This window comes from Saccopteryx leptura, chromosome 2 (assembly GCF_036850995.1).
Source record: "Saccopteryx leptura isolate mSacLep1 chromosome 2, mSacLep1_pri_phased_curated, whole genome shotgun sequence".
Taxonomy (NCBI): Eukaryota; Metazoa; Chordata; class Mammalia; order Chiroptera; family Emballonuridae; genus Saccopteryx; species Saccopteryx leptura.
The window spans coordinates 97,266,113-97,290,548 of record NC_089504.1 but is presented as its reverse complement, the minus strand read 5'-3'; the positions used below and the strand labels follow the sequence as shown (position 1 = coordinate 97,290,548).

The 24,436-nt window shown below is 42.6% G+C and overlaps 1 protein-coding gene across 1 annotated transcript in view; it reads left to right on the top strand.

Annotated features, from left to right (window-relative positions):
- IARS1 (isoleucyl-tRNA synthetase 1) overlaps positions 1–24,436 on the top strand; it is a 90,471-nt gene that overhangs the window by 45,396 nt on the left and 20,639 nt on the right. Inside the window, exons 20-30 of the mRNA XM_066368363.1 lie at positions 818–938; positions 5,191–5,282; positions 6,306–6,383; positions 7,922–8,043; positions 8,476–8,578; positions 8,824–8,907; positions 10,725–10,899; positions 14,628–14,740; positions 16,836–16,931; positions 18,869–19,045; positions 20,208–20,316. Coding sequence (XP_066224460.1) covers positions 818–938; positions 5,191–5,282; positions 6,306–6,383; positions 7,922–8,043; positions 8,476–8,578; positions 8,824–8,907; positions 10,725–10,899; positions 14,628–14,740; positions 16,836–16,931; positions 18,869–19,045; positions 20,208–20,316 — 1,270 coding nt within the window. The remainder of the gene's footprint in view (positions 1–817; positions 939–5,190; positions 5,283–6,305; positions 6,384–7,921; positions 8,044–8,475; positions 8,579–8,823; positions 8,908–10,724; positions 10,900–14,627; positions 14,741–16,835; positions 16,932–18,868; positions 19,046–20,207; positions 20,317–24,436) is intronic.

The following is a 24,436-nucleotide window of genomic DNA, read 5'->3' as shown; positions in this document are numbered from 1 at the left end:
TGATGAGGGTACCGGGGTCTTTGCTGGGACAGGAGCGTGGGCCAGAGCTAGGCCCTCTGGGCAGGCTCATTTATGCAGACATAGGAGCCTCGCCTATAGAAGAGTTGCATTGGATTTTCCCTTAGTCGGCCAGTTCCCCTCCCCTCACGGAGCCAGTGGGGGTAGGGCCTGGCAGAACCAGTGAAGAGCCAGCTGTTGTGTAGGAGTGAATGCCTGCAAGGGCTGCTGCAGACAGTGATTCGGGAAGGCCCTTGATGGGTGCCTTTGGCTGAGATTCTCAGTGAGAAGCTGTCATTGGGTTGTTAGGGTGTATAGTAATGATTGAGCTGTGCGTGAGAAAGGTCCATCCGAGCAGCTGCCTGCTGCCCACAGGCGTTCTCTGAGAAGCTGCCTGCCCTTCCCCACTGACTGCTCTTAGGCCAGCAGGCCCTGTCTGCGTGGTCCTGCATGCGCATTCAGGGCGCCCTTTGGGGTCAGGGCCCAGGTACCACACTCTGGTTTTATCTCTGGCACCGTATAAGTAGAATTGCTTAGTGAATTGCTGTTAACTAAATGTATGATGTTATTCCTTCCTGAGAAACTGGTAGGAAAGTGAGCTTGAACATCACACTCCAGCAGTCCAGACAGCCGCTTCCTGCTCCACTGATCTGTGTAGGTCTGCTAATGTCACTCATTAAATGAGGATCTCATGTCCCAAATTTAAAGCTTATCCTGAAAGTATTACTGAGAATGAGGAATTTAGATTGCTAGTGGGTAGTGGGTTGGCTGTTACTGTCATGTAAGTGCTTTAAGAGTTTCAATAATTGCTGATACCTAGGAGGAAGAAGTGGAATTCCTCTACAGTGAGAACACAGTTAAAGAAAGTGCCAACATCACAGACCGCTGGGTCCTGTCCTTCATGCAGTCGCTCATCGCGTTCTTCGAGACTGAAATGGCAGGTGTGTGTCCTTTGGCCATCCTCCCAGGACTAAGGACCCTTCTTTTTATGATTGTCTTTTAGATGTTTAATTTTCTTTCTTCTTTTTTGTAAATACAGAGAAAATGTTACAGAAATTTTAAAATTTACAGAACAATAGATAAATAATTGTTTAACACTCAAATATAATTTTGTAAAGTCTTATTAGTTGGAAAAAGTTGCTGGTCCAAGGCCTAGGGAATTTTCTCAGGTGTCCAGTGGCCTCCTCCCTCCGCAAGCACCACAGGGGCCCGTGGCATCGCAGGCTTCGGTGCTACATGGCTCCACCATCTGTTCCCGGGGACGCCCTGCCTAGTCTATGAACGTTTTTCTTTCTGTGGAGAGTACCTAGTTATAGAGTTATTGTAAGACTCAAATATAGATCATGTACATAAAGTAGCTGGCAGATAATAGGTACTCAGTAAGTAGTACTTGTTAATTTTTCAGATATACTTTGTTAAATAAGTAGTCCTTGTTCAATTTAGAAAAAGTTAGGAAATACAGAAAAGCAATAATGAAATAGACATTTCTGTTATGTAACAACAAAGAATATGGTTTTATACAGAGGCTGGTAAAATAGGTTATGATGGTTTTTGAGGTTGGAGACAGAACAACTATAAATCAGCGTGAAAATTTCTGAAAGTATTGACTAGTTAAAGTAGGTGGGCTTCCCTGTGCACACTCTGGCAAGGTGATTCGAGGGGCAGAGCCACCCTTTCGTGAAGCAGGGGTCTTCCACTCCTCAGGTGGCCATGCCTCTTACTAGAGCAAGTGCCTCTACATTTGGCACAGCAGGACAAGTCTGGAATTTCCTCATGTTTGTCAGTCATCCTGAGGAGCTGTGTCCACCCCCCTAAACATACATAATGAGGATTATCAGACTGTCAAGCTGTTGGACAAATTGACGGGCATGAAGATGGAAGTGTGTAGGAGGCAGACTCCTGAGCTGTGAGTTCACCAGGCTCCGAGGGACCCTCTTTCATAACCACATCCACTGGTCTCTCCTGAGTGATATGAGTGGGTGGGAAGCAGTGCTGGGGTTGTTGCTTGGGGCCCTTGCCATCCCGAGCATGTGTGCCCTGGCCAGGGCCCTGTCTGCCAGCTCATTAGACGGTAGGCAGCAGTTATGCACATCAGCGGAGTGATATGGGCCAGGTGTGAGGGGCCAGGTGTGGATTAGATGGGCTCAGGATGTAGACTGCTTGCTGCATTTCTCGCTCTGTGGACCTGTCAGCTTGGGCCACCAGCTCCCTCATCAACAGCCTAAAATGCCACCCTGGAGGAGTCTGCAGCTGATTCTCTCTCTCTCTCTCTCTCTCTCTCTCTCTTTCTCTCTCTCCCCCTCTCTCTCCCTCCCTCCCTCCCTCTCTCTCTCTCTCTCTCTCTCTCCCTCCCTCTCTCTCTCTCTCTCTCTCTCTCTCTCTGTCTCACTTTATTTTATTTTATTTTTAAGGAGTAGGAAGTTGGAGGGAAAGGGAGAGAGAAGCATTAACTCATTGCTCCACTTAGTTGTGTGCCCATTGATTGCTTGACGTACGTGCCCTGACTGGAGCTCGAGTTGGCAACCACAGGATTGAGCTGGAGACCTCCACGCTCCGGGATGATGTTTACCACCAGCCAGACCAAGTGTGCGGCTCTTATACATGATCTCAGCAGTAGCTTCCAGTGCTTCTAATTACTGGGCTCATTATATGTGGGCTCCACTCCTCTCTAAGAGTTGAAAACTGAATATAGAAAACTGGCTTCCAAGAAGATAAAAAGTATAACTTTCTTTACAGAGTAGGCCTCTGATTGCAGGCATCACCTGTGTGGGAATGCGCAGCCCTCTGAGGCTGGCCTGGGGCTGAGGGTGGTGTGGGGCTTTGCCTGCCAGCACCTCGTTCTGGTCTTTGTGAACCACAGCAGAAAGCAGCTAGCTCTGCCCCTGGCAGCCTCTCACCATGTTAGCTTAGACCAGGAGCCTTAGTCATTACTCTTTTTATTCATGCAAATGATTTTGTTTGTGCAACAGAGTATCAAAGGGGAAATGAATGGGGAAATCCTTAAAATAAGCCTGTGCCTCAAATAAGATGACCTAGGTGCCCTTACTTCCCTGCTTCCCTCTGAGTTCCTCAGAGGGGCCTTTCTAACTCCTCAAAAGTCTTCTCACCTCCCCCCACCTGCTTTAACTTTCTTTCCATGTCTGCTGGCATACCTTGGAGATTCTGTGGGTTCAGTTCCAGAACCCCCAATAAAGCAAATATCTAATGAAGAGTGTTGCAATAAAGCAAGTCACACTAATTCTTTGGTTTTCCAGTGGTCATTAAAGTTATATTTGCACCATTAAGTGTGAGTAGCATTATGTTTAAAACAATGAACATACCTTAATTAGGCCGTGGCCAGTTGACTCAGCAGTAGAATGTCAGCCTGACATGTGGAAGTCCCAGCTTCAATTCCCAGCCAGGGAATACAGAAGCACCCATCTGCTTCTCCACCCCTCCCCCTCTCCTTCCTCTCTGTCTCTCTCTTCCCTTCCTGCAGCCAAGGCTCCGTTGGAGCAAAGTTGGCCCAGGTGCTGAGGACGGCTCCATAGCCTCTGCCTCGGGTGCTAGAATGGCTCCCACCTCAACAGAACAACATCCCAGATGGACAGAGCATTGCCCCCTGGTGGGCTTGCTGGGTAGATCCCAGTCAGGTGCATGCGGGAGTCTGTCTGACTGCCTCCCTGCTTCTAACTTTGGAAAAATACAAGAAAAAAAAAAACCAAAAACAAACAAAAAAATGTACATACCTTAATTAAAAAATACTTTTTTGCTAAAAAGTCTTGGCCATCGTGTGAGCCTTCCTTCAGTAATCTTTGAGCTGGTGGAGGTCCTTTCCTGCATCTCAATGCTGCTGACTGATGGGGTGGTGGTGGCTGAAGGTTAGGGTAGCTGTGGCACCTTCTTAAATTAGACAACAATGGAGAGTGCTGCATCAGCTGACTCTTCCTTTCACAGTCGGGTCTTTGCAGTGTATGATGCTGTGTGATAGCATTTTACCCAGAGTGAGACTTCTTTTAAAATTGGAGTCGATCTCAGACCCTGCTACTGCTTTGTCAGCTAAGTTTATGCAGCGTTCTAGTCCTTGCTGTCATTTCCACGGTCCTCATATCATCTTCAGCAGGAGTTGTTGTCAGCTCTTCTCGCTTGAAAAAATAGAGGCCATTGTAGGTTTATTATTCCCCCTCATTTCAGTGTTGTTGTGTCTCGGGGCCAGTCAGTAGAGCAGTGGAACACACATTTACCAAGTAAGTTTACAACCTTTTGTGGGAACAATTCATGATGCCCCAAAACAGTTAACAGTAACATCAAAGATCACTGACTAGAGAGCATCATAACAGCTATAATGATGAAAATGATTGAAATATTACAAGAATTAGCAAAGTGTGATAGACACAAAGTAAGCAAATGATGTTGAAAAAATGCTGATAGACTTGCAGGGTTGCCAAAAACCTTATACACACACACACACACACGTGAACCATAATAAGATAAAGTAAAATAAAATGAGGTATGCCTGCATTTAGACCTGTGAACATCTGTTCTGTTTTATTCATAGCTTTTGCCAAGTTTCTCAATGGCAGCATGAAGAAGAGTTGGGGCTGGGTGGTTCTCAATCATGGGGCTGGGTTGGGCTGTGTGATGTGGTGTGCAGTGTTGAGCAACAGGTATCACCAGGGTCCCCTACCAGATGTCTGGAGCACCCACCCCTCAGTTTTGACAACCAGTATGTCTCTAGACATTCCAGTCTCTCCTGAGGGAGTGTTGGTCTGATGCAGAAACGCTAACCTGTGCTGTGCCTCTTGCCATCTCATTAGAGCTGTCTGTGTGTCAGTCTTAGTTGAGGTTCAGAGCAGAGCAGTGGAAGGCAGTCAGGCTTTTGTGGCGCTGCACCATTGCACAGCTGTGTGTAAATACGCCTCCTGGAGCCGTGTGATGGGCAGCGTTGCCTCAGCCAGACAAAAGGGGTTTCCATGTTTCTCACCTACAGTGGCTCACAGGGTGGTTTGTGTGCCCCCCTAGGTCGTGTAGTATATCCTCGGTGAATGAGCTGCTGTGATTGCTTCAGTTTGGTTCTTTCTGTCTCCTTACTGAGTGCGGTGACCCTTGGGTGACAGGACTACTTGTTCTTTTCTAGTATCCACCCCTTACATCCCCAGACACTTCAGATGCCTAGTATATTTTTGTTGCCTGACTGATTGGTCTTACTTTTAGCTTATAGGCTCTATACTGTGGTACCTCGCCTGGTCAAGTTTGTTGATATCCTGACCAATTGGTATGTCAGAATGAACCGCAGAAGACTAAAGGTGAGTCCAGGCTGCTCTTCAAAAGAGCAAAAAATGTAGGAAGTATGAAAATGAGTACAGCCAAATGCTCTCAGCTTTTGAAGCAATCTTTTTACATTGCATATTAACTGTATTAATCACCATCTGATGGATGGCGACCTATAAGTTTTAAAAGTCATGTGCATATTTTCAAAACACAATTATGAGACATGTTATATTGAAGGGAGTCTCAGGGTCATTTAAGATTAAACCGAGCAGAACTCTTAAAACCCAAAATAAAGTTATGCGAATATTTTTAGGGGTTGTCCTGTACAACTCTGATCTCCAGAGGGACTTCTACCTCTAGAGAATCAGTTTATTGACAAAACTCTTCCTTGAGCCGGTTGGAGATTTAAAATGAATGAAGCATGATTCCTGTCTCAAGACTTAAGCCATGCATAAACAATGATTGTACATGACAGGAAGTGAGGGATGCTCAAAGCAAAAGCCAGTTAGAGGCATCTCTTCCCATCAGTTTTGCCTTCAAATGTATTCATGATAAAAGCCCATAACAGACAGTAATTCATTTTTGTTGAAATATATACATGTATATACACAAACTATAAGGACATGCATTAAAATGTTTCAGTTATTGTTTCTTTGTAACTTAAGTATAGTTGAGCTTTTTTATTTTTTTTTCTATAATGAATTAACATAATTATTTTTAAATACATAGTGTATACTTTTTCAGAAAAGGAGAAATATTGCCTAGAAGTACTTTTTAAGCAACTACTTCTGTCTGTTGCATGTGAATCCCACCCTAGCCTTCAGAATGTCTACTTGGTCTTTACTGCACCGTTACTGAGCCATCCTTGTCAGCCTGACCTCAGAGGTGGGAGGCAGCAAGGGGTCCATCCTGGCATTCTGCCCTGGCCCCAGACCAAATGTGCTGGAGGTCACTTTTCCTTGCTCTGTCTGTACACTGCTCTGTATGAATTGCCTCTTTATAATAAACTTCTCATTGGGTTTTAACAGTTCAGTGTGTGTTTCTTTTTTACTCACTAGGGTGAAAACGGGGTGGAAGATTGTGTCATGGCCCTGGAGACCCTGTTCAGTGTTCTGCTCTCTCTGTGCAGACTTATGGTAAGGAGCTTGGCCCCGTTCCAACACTGCAGCCTGTGGACTGCTCGCATGCCCTGCTGATTCAGTGTCAGAAAGAGAAATTGAGTTTTAAAACAACTTAAATCTCTAGCTCCTTTTCAGAAACCTTATTAGCATCTATGGGTCAAATAAGGACTAAGAAACATTAGTTTGAAAAGCTGGATGTTTTTTCTTTTCACCACTGACAGTACATTTTAGATAATGGTTCTTGCCATAGTTCCCCTGAATAGCATACCTCATCCTCATGTGAATTCCTGCATTTGTTGAAATATTAATTAAATTATATATAAGTAAAATTTTTACTTCTTTTAATTCCTCATGCCCTGTTTCTGCTTCCACACTGTAATTTACAAGCCTCTGAATATTTTCTAAACACGCACCGAGAACTCGCTCTGTGTCAGGTCCTGTGCCTGGCTCCTCACATTCGTCCTCATTCATCTTATCCTGTGAAGGACGTTGTGTTTCCCCAGTTTATAGGGGAGGTTTCTGAGCTTTAGGAACATTGAGTCATTTTTATAGTGACTGCTGGCCTGTGTTGTTGTATTCAATTTGCTAGTATTTTGTTGAGGATTTTTGCATCTGTATTAATTAGAGACATTGTTCTTTAGTTTTCTTTTTTTGTGTTATCCATGCTAGGGTTTGGTATTAAGAGTTATTATGTTGGCTTCATAAAATGTGTTTGGAAGTATTTCCTCTTTGGTTTTTGAAAGGGTTGAGAAGGATAAGTATCAGATCTTTTCTGAATGTTTGGTAGAATTCACTGAACTTTTGGTTCACCTGGTCCTGAACTTTTGCTTTTTAGTAGGTTTTTGGTGGTTGTTTTAAGTTCTTCACTGTTGATTGGTCTGTTTAGATTTTCCAGTTCTTTATGATTCAGTCTAGGAAGGTTCTGTGTTTCTAGGATTTACTCATTTCTTCTAGGTTATTGAATTTGGAGGCTGATAGTCTTTCATGGTATTTTTCTATGATCCTTTGTATATCTGTAGTGTCTGTGGTAACTTCTCTTTCATTTCTGATTTTGTTTAGTTGAGTCTTTTTTCCTTAGTGAATCTACTCAGAGGTTTGTCGTTTTTATGAATCTTTTCATAGAACCAGCTTTGTTGCATTTATTTTTTGTGGAGTGTTTTTTTTTTCTCCATTTCATTTCATTCTGCCCAAATTTTTATTTTCTTCTGACTTGGGCTGCTTTTGTTCTTCTTTTTTCTAGTTCTAATTTAAGATGTGACATTAGTTGTTTACTTGAGATTTCTTTTTTCTTCAAATAGGCCAGTGACTCTTATTACAGAATTCCCCCAAGATGCTTTGGGACATAGCTGTACACTTCCTGTGCTTCACAGGAAGTTCCTCTCGCCAAATGACCTCAAAATGAAGTCATTTCTCCTTGTAGGACAGGTTTAGTAACCTCGTGTCCTCTTCTATACATATGTCTTTCTCTAAAATTTTTAATTCCTGTTTTCTACTCTCAGTTCAGTTAATGATGGTTGCATATGAATGACATGATGTCCTCTGTCCTTATACAGGCTCCCTATACTCCTTTTCTTACCGAATTGATGTACCAGAATCTTAAGGTGCTCATTGACCCTGTTTCTATCCGGGACAAGGACACACTCAGCATCCACTACCTCATGCTGCCCCATGTTCGGTAAGAATCGAATACAAATAAGCCTTACCTGGCCCATGGGAAGGGAAGTTGGCAGAGATGCACTCGTGTGGGGGCCCAGCCCCTCCGTGTCCTGTCTCTCACCTGAGCTGCTCTTCAGTTTGCAGAGTGGGTAGCAGTGGGGATGCTCAGCGTGGAACCACCTATAGCGCTGCAGCAGGGGGTGTGAGCACAGCCACTGGGGTGACCTTGGGGAGCTGCTGGGTACTGAGCTGGAGATCCAGGTGTGCTCCTGCTTCTTGCCATGTAGCCCCAGGGCCAGCACATGCATGCTTCCCCAGCTGCCTTAATGGACACCTCTACACCATCCTATCGTCAGCCTGACCCTCTTCCTTACGTAGGCATGCCTATTGTTGGGGATTCCTTTTTTTTTTTTAATTTAATATTTTTTATATCCCTACCTCTTCCAATCAGAGAGGAATTGATTGACAAGAAAATCGAGAGCGCAGTATCTAGAATGCAGTCTGTGATTGAACTTGGGCGAGTGATCCGAGACCGCAAAACTATTCCAATAAAGGTTTGAGGAGTTTTTATTTTACATTGCACAGACCTACATCATTACATCTTTGAGTATTTTTCTAGTATAGCGAGCTTCCAGCATGGCATAAATTTTTGTTCTTTCCTATAAAAAGGGTATGAATGACTCAGTTTAGCTGAATTAGTCTTGTAACTTGACATTCAGATAAAACATTTAACATTCATTTTATCTGCAGTTTTGAGGACTGGCTGCTTAGTAGGCTTTTTCTTCCCTTTTCCTCCTAGTATCCTTTGAAGGAAATTGTGGTTATCCATCAAGATCCGGAAGCTCTTAATGATATCAAGTCTTTGGAGAAGTATATCATTGAGGTAAGGCGGATGATATATCTCTTTGGGTACAAATAGACTTCGTTCCTTGACAAGATTATTTTGATTAGGACTCTTCAATGACCTACTCTTTGAGTGTAATTTATCCTTTTTATTTTGTATATCTTTACGTATGTACATAAATTTCACTATCCATGAAATTTTATTCTGCTTAGAATCATCATAAATTTTTACAATGTTATTACAATACTTTATAAATGATTTTAAGGTCCATGAATTTTCTTATATTTATTGGATCATTTATACCTTCATCCACTACTCTTCTCAAAGTACTTTCTGATAATTAACGGGAAGACTTTGTTTCTTCAAATGATATAAAAAGCTAGTGAACACGTTGGTAGTAAACAGTTCAAGCACTAGCATCGAGAATGAGGTGAGGTGAGAGCCCTCCCATCCCATTTGTTCCCGGGAATCTCGCCCCCTTCTAGGGATGTTCCCTAGGACATCTCCTGCGAGGTTGTTCCTCGCATTTTATGCAGATGCACACACCATTGGTTTTGTTAGTGCAGAGAGGATTGTGTATGTAGTCTTAAACTTGCTTTTTTCACTTAGAATTTCTTAAAGGGCATCTCATGTTAAAACGTAAAAATCTACTTTATCCTTTTTTACAGCTGTATAACGATCACTTTTTGGTTGTTTCATGATTTATTTATTTTCTCTCATTGGAAATTTACATTTCTCATTACAAGCAAAAGTTTTGTTTGTGTTTTTGTACCTACGTCAGTGTGGACACTGGATAGAGATTCCTAGAAGTGAAGATTTGAGGTCCAGAGTGTAAACTAGTGTCAGTTACCCCCTCCCAAAAAGCTTTATTTAGTGATGTTTTAAAAATAAATATATTTTAAATTTCATATTCTGTATTTACTGGTTATATTAACTTTATAATTGTAGAAAATATGAATTTATATATTGATTTTGAATTGATTGAAAATTTCAGATAAATTTTGGAACCTAAATAGTTACAAATTTTATAAATTAATTCTTATAGGTATGGATAAAAATAGAGTATCTTAATCACTATAATGAAATCACATAACACAGTTAAGTATAAAATGGCAAAACCAGACACATCCTTACAGTAGGCTTCAGTCATACATCCTGTGTGCTGTCAGACACAGGAAGTATGTAATTTGTAACTTAACATGATGGTTAGTAATTTTTAACTAACATGAAATGTTATGCTCAGCTGATTCCTCTAGTCAGTTAACCTTGTTGTCCTCTGACATTGCTTGAGCAAAGGTTCCCCATAAGAGAGAAAATTCTGATTTCTGATTCTCATGTCATTTTTAGTTCAGTTATACTCAGCAGGTCTGGACAGGAAAGGTTTTTTCATACCATACATTTCAGTGGTTTTTACTTTATAGAGTTGTGCAACCAATCATCACAGTTTTATGACATTTTTATTACCATGTAAAGAAACCCTATAGTCATTAACATTTGTGCATCGTTTCCTCTCAAGATCCCACTATCCTTGTGAACCATAAATCTGTTTCTTGTCTCTAGATGTGCCTACTCTGGACATTTAATATAAATAGAACCATGTAATACACGGTCTTTTGTATCTGACATCTACTTTATTTTATAGCATGAATTGGTGCTTTCTTTCTTTATATTGCTAAATAATAAGTCTATTTTGTGGGTAGACCACATTTTTTATTCATTCACAGTTGATGGACATTTGGTTTGTCCACTTTTTGTTTATTGTGAATGATGTTGCTATCAACATTTGTGGGCAATTTTTTTGTGGACATAAGATTTCACTTCTCTCATTTTTGTCTCATCTTGTCCACCAACTGTAGGAATTGAATGTTCGTCAAGTTACATTGTCTACAGATAAGAACAAGTATGGTATTGGCCTGCGGGCAGAACCAGATCACATGATCCTTGGAAAGCGTCTGAAGGGAGCCTTCAAGGCGGTGATGACAGCCATCAAGCAGCTGAGCAGCGAGGAGCTGGAGCAGTTCCAGAAGAGAGGTATGTGTCGGCCTGAGGGGCTTCTGTTTACCCTCTCCCGCCATCACCTTTTCTTAAATGAAATGAAAACCTTTCTGTCAAATGATTATTTGGAATAATTCTGATAATTTAGAAAAACTTCAGGCAATAAAAATGACCCCTCGCCCCTTGCCCAGTCATTTGATGTAGACTGAGTTCCTCCCTTTTGCTGTTAGGTAGGCTCTGGGCTACTGTTAAAATTCTGATTCATTCCTTTTAGCTTTATATATAGTCCTAATCACATTTTTTAAAACATGACTTTGTAATTTTAAATTGTTTTTCGTTCATTTTTACCTTTGTTTTTATTTTTTCAATTTTGCGTTTTTAATTTATATTATAAACATTTTAGTATGTTAATATTAAAATGCTGTTTCAATAACTACATAATTTCCCTTCATATGGTTACATGATAATGTTTTTAACTAGTCTTTTATTTTTGGTGTTTTATGTTATTTTCATTGCTTTTAATATTATAACTAATATTTCAGTGAGTATTTTTATGTAAATATTTTATGAAACTGATTTCCTTGAGCTAAATTTTTTGATAGAAATTACTAAATCGCCTGACCTGTGGTGGCGCAGTGGATAAAGCGTCAACCTGGAAATGCTGAGGTCGCTGGTTCGAAACCCTGGGCTTGCCTGGTCAAGGCACATATGGGAGTTGATGCTTCCAGCTCCTCCCCCCTTCTCTCTCTCTCTGTCTCTCTATCCTCTCTCGTCCTCTCTAAAAATGAATAAATAAAATTAAATTAAAAAAAAATTACTAAATCAGCCTGACTGGGCAGTGGCACAGTGGATAGAGCGTCGGACTGGGATGCAGAAGACCCAGGTTCGAGACCCTGAGGTCACCAGCTTGAGCGAGGGCTCATCTGGTTTGAGCAAAAGCTCACCAGCTTGAGCCCAAGGTCGCAGGCTCGAGCAAGGGGTTACTCGGTCTGCTGAAGGCCTGCGGTCAAGGCACATATAAGAAAGCAATCAATGAACAATTAAGGTGTTGCAGTGCGCAATGAAAAACTAATGATTGATGCGTCTAATCTCTCCGTTCCTGTCTGTCTGTCCCTGTCTATCCCTCTCTCTGACTCTCTCTCTGTCTCTGTAAAAAAAAAAAGTACTAAATCATATGGGTGGCCCTTAGGTTATCATTGAATGTCAGCCCAGAAGATCTACCCTTGTGGGAGAGCAGAACCTTTGGGGCTTTATTACCAGCCAGTGTTATAGAATATCACTGTTAACACTTGTTGCTATGGGGAGAAAAAAGATTATGACTTTTGAAGGCATCAGAATGAAGACTAGAAAATATTCAGGGGAAAAGACTTGTTTTAATATTTTATTTATTGATTTGAGAAAGATATGAACATCAGTCTGTTCCTGTATGTGCCCTGACCAGGGATAAAACCAGCAACTTCTACGCTTCGAGGCAATGTTATAATGTACTGAGCTATCTGGCTAGGGCAAAAGTAAAGAATTTTAAGATTTTGCACTGAGGTTTGGAACTTTTTGTGGAAGAGAACTAGATCAGAACTTAATCTCAGCCTGACCTGTTGCTCGTTTGAATACCTTTGCTTGCCCAGTCAAGGCACATACAGGAAGCAACTACTATGAGTAGATACTTCCTGCTTCTCCTTTTTCTCACTTTCCCTGTCTTCCTCTCTCTCTCTCTCTCTCTCTGTCCGCTCTCTTCAAAAATCAATAAATAAAAATTTTTTTTTTAAAAGAAAACTTAGATTCTCTAAAATATCTGGAATCCATATATTGACCCCTTAATGGGGCAAGGCTAGATTTATTCACTCAGCAAATATCTTTTAAAGACCTTCTCTTTGCCTGGCACTGGGAACAGAAAGCTTAGTAAGACAGACTTTGTGTGCACCCACATTCTACTGGCAGAAACGGAAGATTTATGGAAGTAATCATTGTTCCAGTAAATACTCTGAAGGAAGTGAATAAGACATCATGAGGAGGATGGGAAAGGGGCCTCAACTCTGTCCTCTTCATTCCATATGCCCAGAAGTTCTCAGCTCTGCCGTGATGAGGGTCTGCTTGGTCTTCTTATGGCTGCTTGACATTCTACAGCTGTCCTAGGAACAGGGTGTTTGATTGTTAGGGCTTCCTGTGAAGTTGAAAATCATAAGCACAGAGGCGGCATGAAGAGAGATGTGAAGACTCAAATCCAGATGAGTGATTATGGGAGTGGGGGAATATCCCTAAGATTCCTCAAATTGTTAGTTAAAATTTATCTGGACATCTTACATGAAATGGTACCAGCTAGTAGTTGAGCCATAATTTAACTTACTATATTAATAAAATCTTTGATTAACCTTCCAGTCTTGAATCTAAGTTGTTTCACCAAATAGCCAAAATTTCAGAAATTCCTGAAATAAGCCATATTTGACACTAAAAGTTTCTGAGTAGACTGTTCTGCACTGGTGGAAATCAGTTTTCCTGACACAGCAACATGAAGTAAGAATGGCTGCCCAGGCCCTGGCCGGTTAGCTCAGTGTTAGAGCATCGGCCTGGCGTACGGGAGTCCCGGGTTCGATTCCCAGCCAGGGCACACAGGAGAAGCACCCATCTGCTTCTCCACCCCTCCCCCCTCTCCTTCTCTGTCTCTCTCTCTTCCCCTCCCGCAGCCAAGGCTCCATTGGAGCAAAGTTTGCCTGGGCGCTGAGGATGGCTCTGTGGCCTCTGCCTCAGGCGCTAGAATGGCTCTGATTGCGGCAGAGCAACGCCCCAGATGGGCAGAGCATCGCCCCCTGGTGGGCATGCCGGGTGGATCCCGGTCAGGCGCATGCGGAAGTCTTGACTGCCTGCCCGTTTCCAACTTCAGAAAAATACAAAAAAAAAAAAAAAAAAAAAAAGAATGGCTGCCCAATGATCAGAGACCAAGAACATCATCATGGGTAATCACAATGGCTTCCTGAAGATGGGCGTTGCAATCCTTGGCTGTTTTAAATATTCTACCTGCAGTGGACAGGTGTGACACTCAGAGTGTTCATCTCTTTTAACCTACCTCACTGCACCCTACTCATCATGTAATAGAATACCAGGGTCCCACCATCAGTGAGCGGTGGGACTGCATTCTTCAGTTCATTGTGAAGTCGGTATTTATGGTGGGGATTCATGGCCTCCTGGCCTGTGTCTTTGGACCTGGGAGTTCATATACAACAGTAGACATTAGTCAAGAGGACATGATTATCTTGAAACTTCAGTAGCATAATGCTTTGAATTTTTATCAAAAAGTGGAGCAGGGTAGCCCTGGCCGGTTGGCTCAGCGGTAGAGCGTCGGCCTGGCGTGCGGGGGACCCGGATTCGATTCCCGGCCAGGGCACACAGGAGAAGCGCCCATTTGCTTCTTCACCCCCCCTCCTTCCTCTCTGTCTCTCTCTTCCCCTCCCGCAGCCAAGGCTCCATTGGAGCAAAGATGGCCCGGGCGCTGGGGATGGCTCCTTGGCCTCTGCCCCAGGCGCTAGAGTGGCTCTGGTCACGGCAAAGCGACACCCTAGAGGGGCAGAGCATCACCCCCTGGTGGGCAGAGCGTCGCCCCTGGTGGGCATGCTGGGTGGATCCTGGTCGGGCGCATGTGGGAGTCTGTCTGACTGTCTCTCCCCATTTCCAGCTTCAGAAAGATACAAAAAAAAAAAAAAAAAAAGTGGAGCAGGGCAACTTGAGGAGATGAATGGGCTGATTAACATTGGGAGTTACTTCTTTAATAGGGACCATTGTTGTGGAAGGCCATGAATTGCATGAAGAAGACATTCGCCTCATATACACCTTTGATCAAGCTACAGGTGGGACGGCGCAATTTGAAGCACACTCGGATGCTCAGGTATTTTTCTGTTCCCTGGAGCATTTATTTACAAAAAGATAAGAACATAGACAAGGAAGTATTTACCTATGCCTTTCCCGACAGTGTTGACAGCTTGTCTCAGGGTAAAATAAAGCAGATATTTATTTTCGATTGGCTTATTAAGTTCTGTTACATGCTCTTTACATACGTGTTTCTTTAACCAGTACATAATAGACCTCTTATGATTTCTGCATTTGAGTAATTGTCCTAAGTGTTGGATCATACTAAAATGAATAAGATGTGATCCCACCCTTCAGAAATAAGTCATAGAAGACAGGAAAGTGAGCCAGTTGTTATTCTGCCTAATAAATAATCTGATAGAAATACATACAGAGAACTCCTATCCAAAGTGTGAGGTAGAGGTGGGGATGGTTAGGAAGTGCTCTTTGAATAGACAGTTTTGGTTTCTGGGTCGACATTTTTTTATTGTGATGGAGTACAACATCTCTCTTTACTCCTGATCAGACTTCTCGGGCAGAGTGGTAGTAAGCTCTCCAATGTGGGGATAAGGAGGCTTGCTGGAGTCCCTCTGTGCCTAACGTGCTAATACCAGGGGCAGTGGGGAGTACTGTGCATGAAGAGGCTAACCTTCTCAAGCCTTTGCACAGGGTCTTGCACTGGATGTAGACCCCAAGTGGGCAGGTTGTGGTAAGGAGCCAAAGGTGAGGAAGCTAGAAAGGCAGGAATGGGGTGCAGGGAGGATTGAAAACACTGCGGTATGCAGTCCTCCTGGCTACAGCCAATATAAAGGAGGACCTAGAGGACTGGTCTGCATTTAAGCAAGTGTCATTGTGGGCCATGGTGGCCCTGCCCTGACTCATCATCCTTTCCCAGTTCTGCCTTCCATGCCTTCATGAGATTTAACTTCGCTGATTGAGTTTTCTCTAAGGTAAATGGTCTTGTTACCTAATTTACAAGTATATTACCCTCTGATAGAAGTGACACTTAAATTATTAGTACATCATCATCCACAGCCCTCAGAACAGATGAGATAGAAAAGTAGATGTTGACAAGAAGATAACAATTTAACTCATAAAAAAGTGCTGTGATCTGTTGTAGTAATTATTTCTTGACTCACTAATAAACCAAACGATAAAAGGAGTCATGGTTCAAGAAAATATCAGATGGCTGCCTTTAATCATCTTGATTATGGTGGCTCCATTGTGAAAAGCTGCTCTATGGCTTCATGAGTGTTGATCTTCTTTTGACAAGAGTTGACACTGCAGGCAGTCCCCAGGTTATAAAAGAGATAGGTTCCATAGGTTTGGAAATGATTAAGTATTTATGTGCACAGAAGGGTAAATACTATGTTAAGACAAACATCTATCTAAGTTGCATTTCATAGGTTCATTATTCCAACTTACATACAAATTCACCTTAAGAACAAACCTACACAACCTATCTCATTCATAACCTGGGGGCAGCCTGTACTTATTAGATAAACAAAAAAGCAGAGTTGAGAAACTACCAAAGCCGGATTCAGCATCACCTGTGAGCTGCACCCTGCAGAGATAATGGGAAAGCTGCCAGTCTCTCCAAAGATGAAGGAATCGGTGGTTACAAACAAAAACCTGAACTAGAAAGAAACTAGATTTTTTTTTTTAACAGAGACAGAGAGAGAGAGAGGGATAGACAGGGACAGACAGGAATGGAGAGATGAGAAGCATCAATCATTAGTTTTTCGTTGCGCATTGCGACACCTTAGTTGTTCATTGATTGCTCTCTCATATGTGCCTTGACTGCAGGTCTTCAGCAGACCGAGTAACCCCTTGCTCGAGCCAGCAACCTTGGGTCCAAGCTGGTGAGCTTTTGCTCAAACCAGATGAGCCCGCGCTCAAGCTGGCGACCTCAGGGTCTCAAACCTGGGTCCTCTGCATCCCAGTCCGACGCTCTATCCACTGCGCCACTGCCTGGTCAGGCAGAAAGAAACTAGATTAACTGTGTCCTTTGCTCAGCTATGTGAATAAATAGTGCTTCACATTAGACTTCTTAGAATTTAGTTTTAAATAGCATTTTGCTGAGTTTGAAAGAACCATTTTTTCTTTGTCTTGGTATGCTCCGTTTTATCCCACAGGCTTTGGTTCTTTTAGACGTCACCCCTGACCAGTCAATGGTGGACGAAGGAGTGGCTCGAGAAGTCATCAATCGCATCCAGAAACTTCGCAAAAAGGTTTGTCAGGTTAAGAGCAAGCTACTGTTTTGGAGGGCGTTTTTGTTTTGTTTTGTGTTAGTTGTTGGGGAGGACAGGGGAGATAAGGAATATAAAACATGGTAATTGCTTGATGATAGTCACTAATGCAGGGGTCGGGAACCTATGGTTCACGAGCCAGATGTGGCTCTTTTGATAGCTGCACCTGGCTCGCAGCCATCAAAAATAATAAATTAAAAAAATAATAACGTTGCCCTGGCCGGTTGGCTCAGCGGTAGAGCGTCGGCCTGGCGTGCGGGGGACCCGGGTTTGGTTCCCGGCCAGGGCACATAGGAGAAGCGCCCATTTGCTTCTCCTCCCCCTCCTCCTTCCTCTCTGTCTCTCTCTTCCCCTCCCGCAGCCAAGGCTCCATTGGAGCAAAGATGGCCCAGGCGCTGGGGATGGCTCCTTGGCCTCTGCCCCAGGCGCTAGAGTGGCTCTGGTCGCGGCAGAGCGACGCCCCGGAGGGGCAGAGCATCGCCCCTGGTGGGCGTGCCGGGTGGATCCCGGTCGGGCGCATGCAGGAGTCTGTCTGACTGTCTCTCCCTGTTTCCAGCTTCTGAAAAATACAAAAAAAAATAATAATAATAACGTTAAAAAGGCCCTGGCCGGTTGGCTCAGCGGTAGAGCGTCGGCCTAGCGTGCGGAGGACCCGGGTTCGATTCCCGGCCAGGGCACACAGGAGAACCGCCCATTTGCTTCTCCACCCCTCCGCCACGCTTTCCCTCTCTGTCTCTCTCTTCCCCTCCCGCAGCCAAGGCTCCATTGGAGCAAAGATGGCCCGGGCGCTGGGGATGGCTCTGTGGCCTCTGCCCCAGGCGCTAGAGTGGCTCTGGTCGCAACATGGCGACGCCCAGGATGGGCAGAGCATCGCCCCCTGGTGGGCAGAGCATCGCCCCTGGTGGGCGTGCCGGGTGGATCCCGGTCGGGCGCATGCGGGAGTCTGTCTGACTGTCTCTCCCTGTTTCCAGCTTCAGAAAAATGAAAAAAACAAAAACAAAAAAAAAAACGTTAAAAATATAAAACATTCTCATGTATTACAATCCATTCATTTCCTACCACTCATGTTCATGGTTGCGGGTGGCTGGAGCCAATCACAGCTGTCCTCCGGGACAACACCAAATTTTTATTGGATAATGCGTAATGTACACGGGTTGTTGTATAGCTCTCACGGAATTACATTGTAAAATATGTGGCGTTCATGGCTCTCTCAGCCAAAATGTTCCCGACCCCTGCACTACTGTACAGTCCATTCAGATTGTCCTCTGTAGGAAAGGTGGGTCCCTTCACCTCCATACTGTTCACTCCCAGGCTGCATGTGGCTCTTCTGTTTCTCTGACCAGGGTCTTTCAACCAGCCTGTGCCCCTTATACTCGCTTTTCCACCTCCCTGGGCTTTCCACAAAATCGTCTTTGGGATTGATAGCCCACCTGACTGGTGTAGAAGGTCATCAGAGATGACAGTAGGTGTCTATGAGGATGGTAGAAGTGCGGTCAAGTCAGCGTGGTAGCTCAGGGAGGCGATTGTTGATCTGGACAGAAGGGCTGGTTTTTTATTCAGGAACTGGGAGCCTGGGTTGGTGGACAGAGTCCATTGTCTACCCCCACCTGGTGAGAGCCAGGAAGCTCCTTACCCCTAGGAAGGCCCCCACCAACCCTCCTCCTCAGGCCAGGTGTTAGAAATCTGTATTTCAGGGTCTGAGGGAGCCAGTTCCAACAGACAACACGCTGCATGTGAGTTCTTGTCTCAGTACAGACTTTGAGTGGGTTCTCCCTCTCCTTTGTGTCAGATGAAGGTTGGGCAGGAGACTGTCCCTCCCATAATCATTCGGCATGGGACTGTCAGCCCTTCTACAGCGGCACCTAACATTTTGATTAACGAAGTGCTTCCCTTTTATATTTTTCTGTATGTACTTTCAGTGCAATCTGGTTCCAACTGATGAAATAACAGTTTATTACACAGCAAAGTCTGAAGGAAATTATTTGAATACCATTATTGAAAGCCACATGGAATTCATATTTGCCACCATAAAGGCTCCCTTGAAACCATATCCAGTTCCTACATCAGATACAATCCTTATTCAAGAAAAAATGCAGGTGAGTTCTGAGTTCTATTGAACTATTAAGAAATTTAGTATTAGCTTTTATGTCAAGTTTATGTACTCACATCTTTACTTATTTATTTATTTATTTATTTATTTATTTATTTATTTTGACAGAGGCAGTCAGTGAGGGACAGATAGGGACTGATAGACAGGAAGGGAGTGAGATGAGAAGCATCATTTCTTTGTTGCAGCTTCTTAGTTGTTCAGTGATTGCTTTCTCATATGTGCCTTGACCAGGGAGCTACAGCAGAGCGAGTGACCTTTGCTCAAGCTGGTAACCTTGGGCTCAAGCCAGCGATCTTGGGCTTCAAGCCAGTGGCCATGATCCCATGCACAAGCGGGATGAGGCCACGTTCAAGCCAACAACCTCGGGGTTCAGAACCTGGGTCCTCCACATCCCAGTCCAGTGCTCTATCCACTAGGCCGCCTCCTGGTCAGGCTTGATATTCTTTTCCTTCAATAGCAGTTGATGTTGTACTGAGCCCTTAGCAGAGTTAGAGAGATGATGTACAGAACAGGAAGGAAGGCGGGTAGATCTGTCCTCATAGCAGTTCTCTGTGGAAGGCAGCCAGCAAGTACGTAGTTACTGCCAGGATCACATGGCTAAATGGGCTGGTTATATCTAAAACTAGAAAAGTCAGTATCATGGGTTCTGGGAGTTACTTTAAAGTTAACTGCAGTTGTCTTCAAAAACAGTTAATTTCTAAGGTAATAGGTTATACATAAAACTAAAATTTTATTTCCTGTAGGTACCTTTTAGATGTAACTGGAAATCTAATACCAAGGCATGGCCAGAAGTTGGTCATTTATATCAGGGGAAGAAAATCTGTATCAGTCACTCGTTTATTCGATCATTTGCTCCTTATCTTGTTCCTACTTTATTGGGGACAAATAAGACAGGCAGGCAGGGGATGAAAGTGACTCTTTTCAGTGGGGCAATTTGCAAGATGGTTTCATTTTCTATTTTGCATGTATTTTTTAAAACAAGGTAAAAAAAATGAGGGAGAAAAATGTAGCCTTTGACTATTTTAGTGATGGGATTAAATATGTTCTTAGAATTATAAAGTTCTTATTCATAGAAGAATTGGTTGTGTTATTTGTGATACTGTGGTCAGATGCTGCAGTTACTCAATCACATGTTCCTGTGTGCACAGTTAAAGGGGTCTGACCTGGAAATTACACTCACCAAAGGATCATCACCCAAGCCCAGCCCTGCTTGTGCATATGTCAATCTCAACATCCGTGCAAATGGCATTGAGCAAGGTAAGAATAAATGAATTCCATGGGTGGTATTTTATATTTTACTCAAGCCTATTAATATCTTTGAAGCTATAACAGAATTGATCAAATCAGATAATATTTTCTTTTTAGTTGTTATCAAACTGAATCTACAGAAATAAACTCTTAGACTTGCACTATTGGGAAGATATAGTAGACATAGTTTTCTCTATTTCTACCACAAAGTACAGCTCAACACCCTGTACATTAATTACGTATAAGAACCAACATGAGAAAACTGCTTTGTACCAGTTTCAGTCTATCTAAAACCAGTGGTGTTGGTAGACCAGCCCTTTTTGTTCTTACTATGATTAAGATACCCTTCAGCAATAATCGTCAGGAAACTGGAAGGATACAGGTATCTTACTTACAAAACCTGCCAAGTTACACAGCACATGTGGGGCCACACAACAAGGTCATGGTAAGTGTGCAAGTGTAACATGCACGAACCTGGATTATTGTTGAACTTAAAACATAAGAGCAGGAATTTATAGGATAAGAAGAGAAAGTAACTAGTAGCCCAAATGTCAGTTATTGAAATCAACCAAGATCTCTAAAACAAAGGAGCCCCGGTATGGTGAGCTCAGCCTGGCTCTTTATCCAGTAAAGTGGTTGGCAATGTGTTTATTGGAGATGGCTGTCTTTGAAATGGAATCCTAGGCATTCAGAGCTTAAGTTTGGCACTTGCATTAGAAAATACAAAAAAAAGAAGAAGAAGAAGAAGGATTTATATTTCCAAGACTTAAAGGTTGAAGGAAGCCAGCAGACCAGTAAGGGACTTTGGAACCTTGGGACCAACCAAACATCACTGCGTTCCCTCAATTTTCTCTTTGCCTCATTTATCCCAGACTTGGAATTCAAGAAGCCACAATCTGGAAATGCTGATGAGTGTGGACAGAAATACCCCAACATAATCCTACTCTCTCCTGCTCTCTCCAGACAAAGAACCAGGAGAGGGACAACCTTGCAAGTCAGAAAACTTTTAGACAGTAACTGTTCTCCACCAGCCAAACACAACAGGAGAAAACTATGACCGCACTACCACTTAAACTAGCAAAGACCAAGTGGGGAGCCTAGATTTCCACCTTTGCCAAGCTGTGGAGCTTCAAACTCCCACTGCCATGATGGCACATTCATCCTATCTGGTTGGTTGCCCATTATATATTTACTATGTACCACCTGATGCAACCACTAAAAGACTATACAAAAATGGAATTGTGGCCCTGGCTGGTTGGCTCAGTGGTAGAGCTTTGGCCTGGCCTATGGATGTCCCAGGTTCAATTCCTGGTTAGGACACACAGGGGAAGCACCCATCTGCTTCTCCACCCTTCCCCCTCTTATTTCTCTCTCTTTCTCTTTCTCCAGCCCCCTCTCCTTATCTCTCTCCCCCAACCCCCTCCTGCAGCCATGTTGGCCCTGGGTGCTGAGGATAACTCCATAGCCTCTGCCTCAGGTGCTGAGAAGAGCTTGGTTGCAAAGCCACAGAGCAACGCCCCAGGTGGGCAGAGCATCACTCCCTAGTGGGCTTACCAGGTGTATCCCAGTCATGCGCATGTGGGAAGTCTGTCTCTGCCTCCCCTTCTCTCACTGAAAAATGGAGAAAAAATGGAATTCTAAAATACATTCTAATAACTCACAGGAAGCTTGGATAAAGAAGACAGAATATATAGAAAAATAAAAGAAGTTGGAAGACTTATACTTAACATCAATAATTACAATAATATTGTTTTAAATTAACAGTGATTTTAAAAAATTACCTGGCTAGCCTGACCAGGTGGTGGCGCAGTGGATGGAGCGTCGGACTGGGATGCGGAAGGAGCCAGGTTCGAGACCCCGAGGTCGCCAGCTTGAGCGCGGGCTCATCTGGCTTGAGCAAAGAGCTCACCAGCTTAGACCCAAGGTCGCTGGCTCCAGCAGGGGGTTACTCGGTCTGTTGAAGGCCCATGGTCAAGGCACATGTGAGAAAGCAATCAATGAACAACTAAGAAGTCGCAACGCGCAACGAGAAACTGATGATTGATGCTTCTCATCTCTCTCCGTTCCTGTCTGTCTGTCCCTGTCTATCTCTGCCTCTGTAAAAAAAAAAAAAAAAAAAAAAAAAAATTACCTGGCTAGATGCTGTGTTTGAGACTCTTCAAATATAACAAGTATAAGTAGGTTGAAAATGAAAGGATAGGAAAAGAGATACCGTATGAACATTAATCAAAGTATATGCAAATGTTATTTTCATATCCATAAAGTAGACTTCATAACAAAGAAAATTGCGAGTGGCATTTAATAATGATATAAATGTCAATCCACAAGGAAAATACAATGATTCCAAATGTCTCTGCATCTAACAACAACTTCAAAATACAGGAAACCAAAAGTGATAGACTTTAAAGAAGGAGAAAATTCATAATTATTGTTTAAGAATTGAATATTCCTCTTTAAGCAATTGATAGAACAACTACACAGAAAATCAGAATATAATCAGCACTTGTGGAACACTGCACCCAACAGCAGCAGAAGATTTTACTCAAACTCCTGGCCTGACCTGTGGTGGCGCAGTGGATAAAGCATCGACCTGGAAATGCTGAGGTCGCCGGTTCGAAACCCTGGGCTTGCCTGGTCAAGGCACATATGGGAGTTGATGCTTCCAGCTCCTCCCCCCCGTCTCTCTCTCCTCTCTGTCTCTCTCTCTCCTCTCTAAAATGAATAAATAAATAAAAAAAATTAAAAAAAAAAAAAAGATTTTACTCAAACTCCTGAACAAAATACTAGCACATAGAACACAATGATAAATTTAAAAATAATAACATCATGTTCAAATGCAGTTCATTCCAGGGGCAAAAAAATAATTCAGCATATGCAGATCAATCAGTGGAATATACATACACATTAACAAAATAAAAGGTAAAAACCATGATCTTACTAATAGATGCAGAAAAGCATTTGTTAAGGTGCAACAACTTATGATTAAAACACTCAATAGAATAAGTATAGAAGAGAAGTACCTCAACATAATAAAGGCTATATATGACAAATCCTCAGCCAGTATCATACTCAACAGTGGAAAACTGAAAGCTTTTCCTCTAAGATCAATAACAAGACAAGAAAAAAAAAAATAACAAGACAAGGATGTCCACGCTCACCACTCTTATTCAGCATAATAATGAAAGTCCTAGTCAGAGCAGTCAGGCAAGAGAAAGAAACAAAAACCTTCCAAATTAGGAAGGAAGGAGTAAAATTATCACTTTCTGCAGATGATACAATTATTTATAAAGAATCCAAAACTATTAGAAATAAACAAATACAGTAGTTTTGCATGATACAAAATTATTGTACCAAAATAAACTCTTTATTTTGCTTGTTAGTTCATTTTGTTCATTAGATTTCACATATGAATGAAATCATATGGTGCTTGTGTTTCTCTACATGGACTAATAATTTTTTACAATATAGACAAATACATACAATGAGGAATAGAAAGCCTTTTCAAATAAATGGTCCTGGGAAAATTGGAAAGCAACATATATACAAAAGAATAGAACTAGATTTCAGTTTTTCCCATATACAAAAATTAACTCAAAATGGATCAAAGAACTACATGTATGACCTAGAACCATAAATTACATAGAAGAAAACATAGGTAGTAAATTTATGGACCTTAGCCTTACAGAGTATTTTTATGAATGACCCCAACAGGAAAGGGATAAGTAGAGCAAAAATAAATGGATGGGACTATATCAAATTAAAGAGCTGAACAGCAAAAGAAACCACTAACAGAGCAAAATGGCAACTAACCGAATTGGGGAAGGCATTTGCATACAACAGCTCTGGCAAGTGGTTATTATGCAAAATATATATAAAGAACTCACAAAACAAGGATGTCCACGCTCACAACTCTTATTCAGCATAGTAATGAAAGTTCTAGTCAGAGCAATCAGGCATCCTTGAACACCAACAAGACTAACATTTTTAAATGGACAAAAGGCCAGAACAGACACTTCTCCCAAGAAGACATACAAATGGCCAACAGATATATGAAAAGATGCTCAACCTTACTAGCTATTTCCCTTACTAGGGAAATGCATATTAAAACTACAATGAGATACCACCTCTC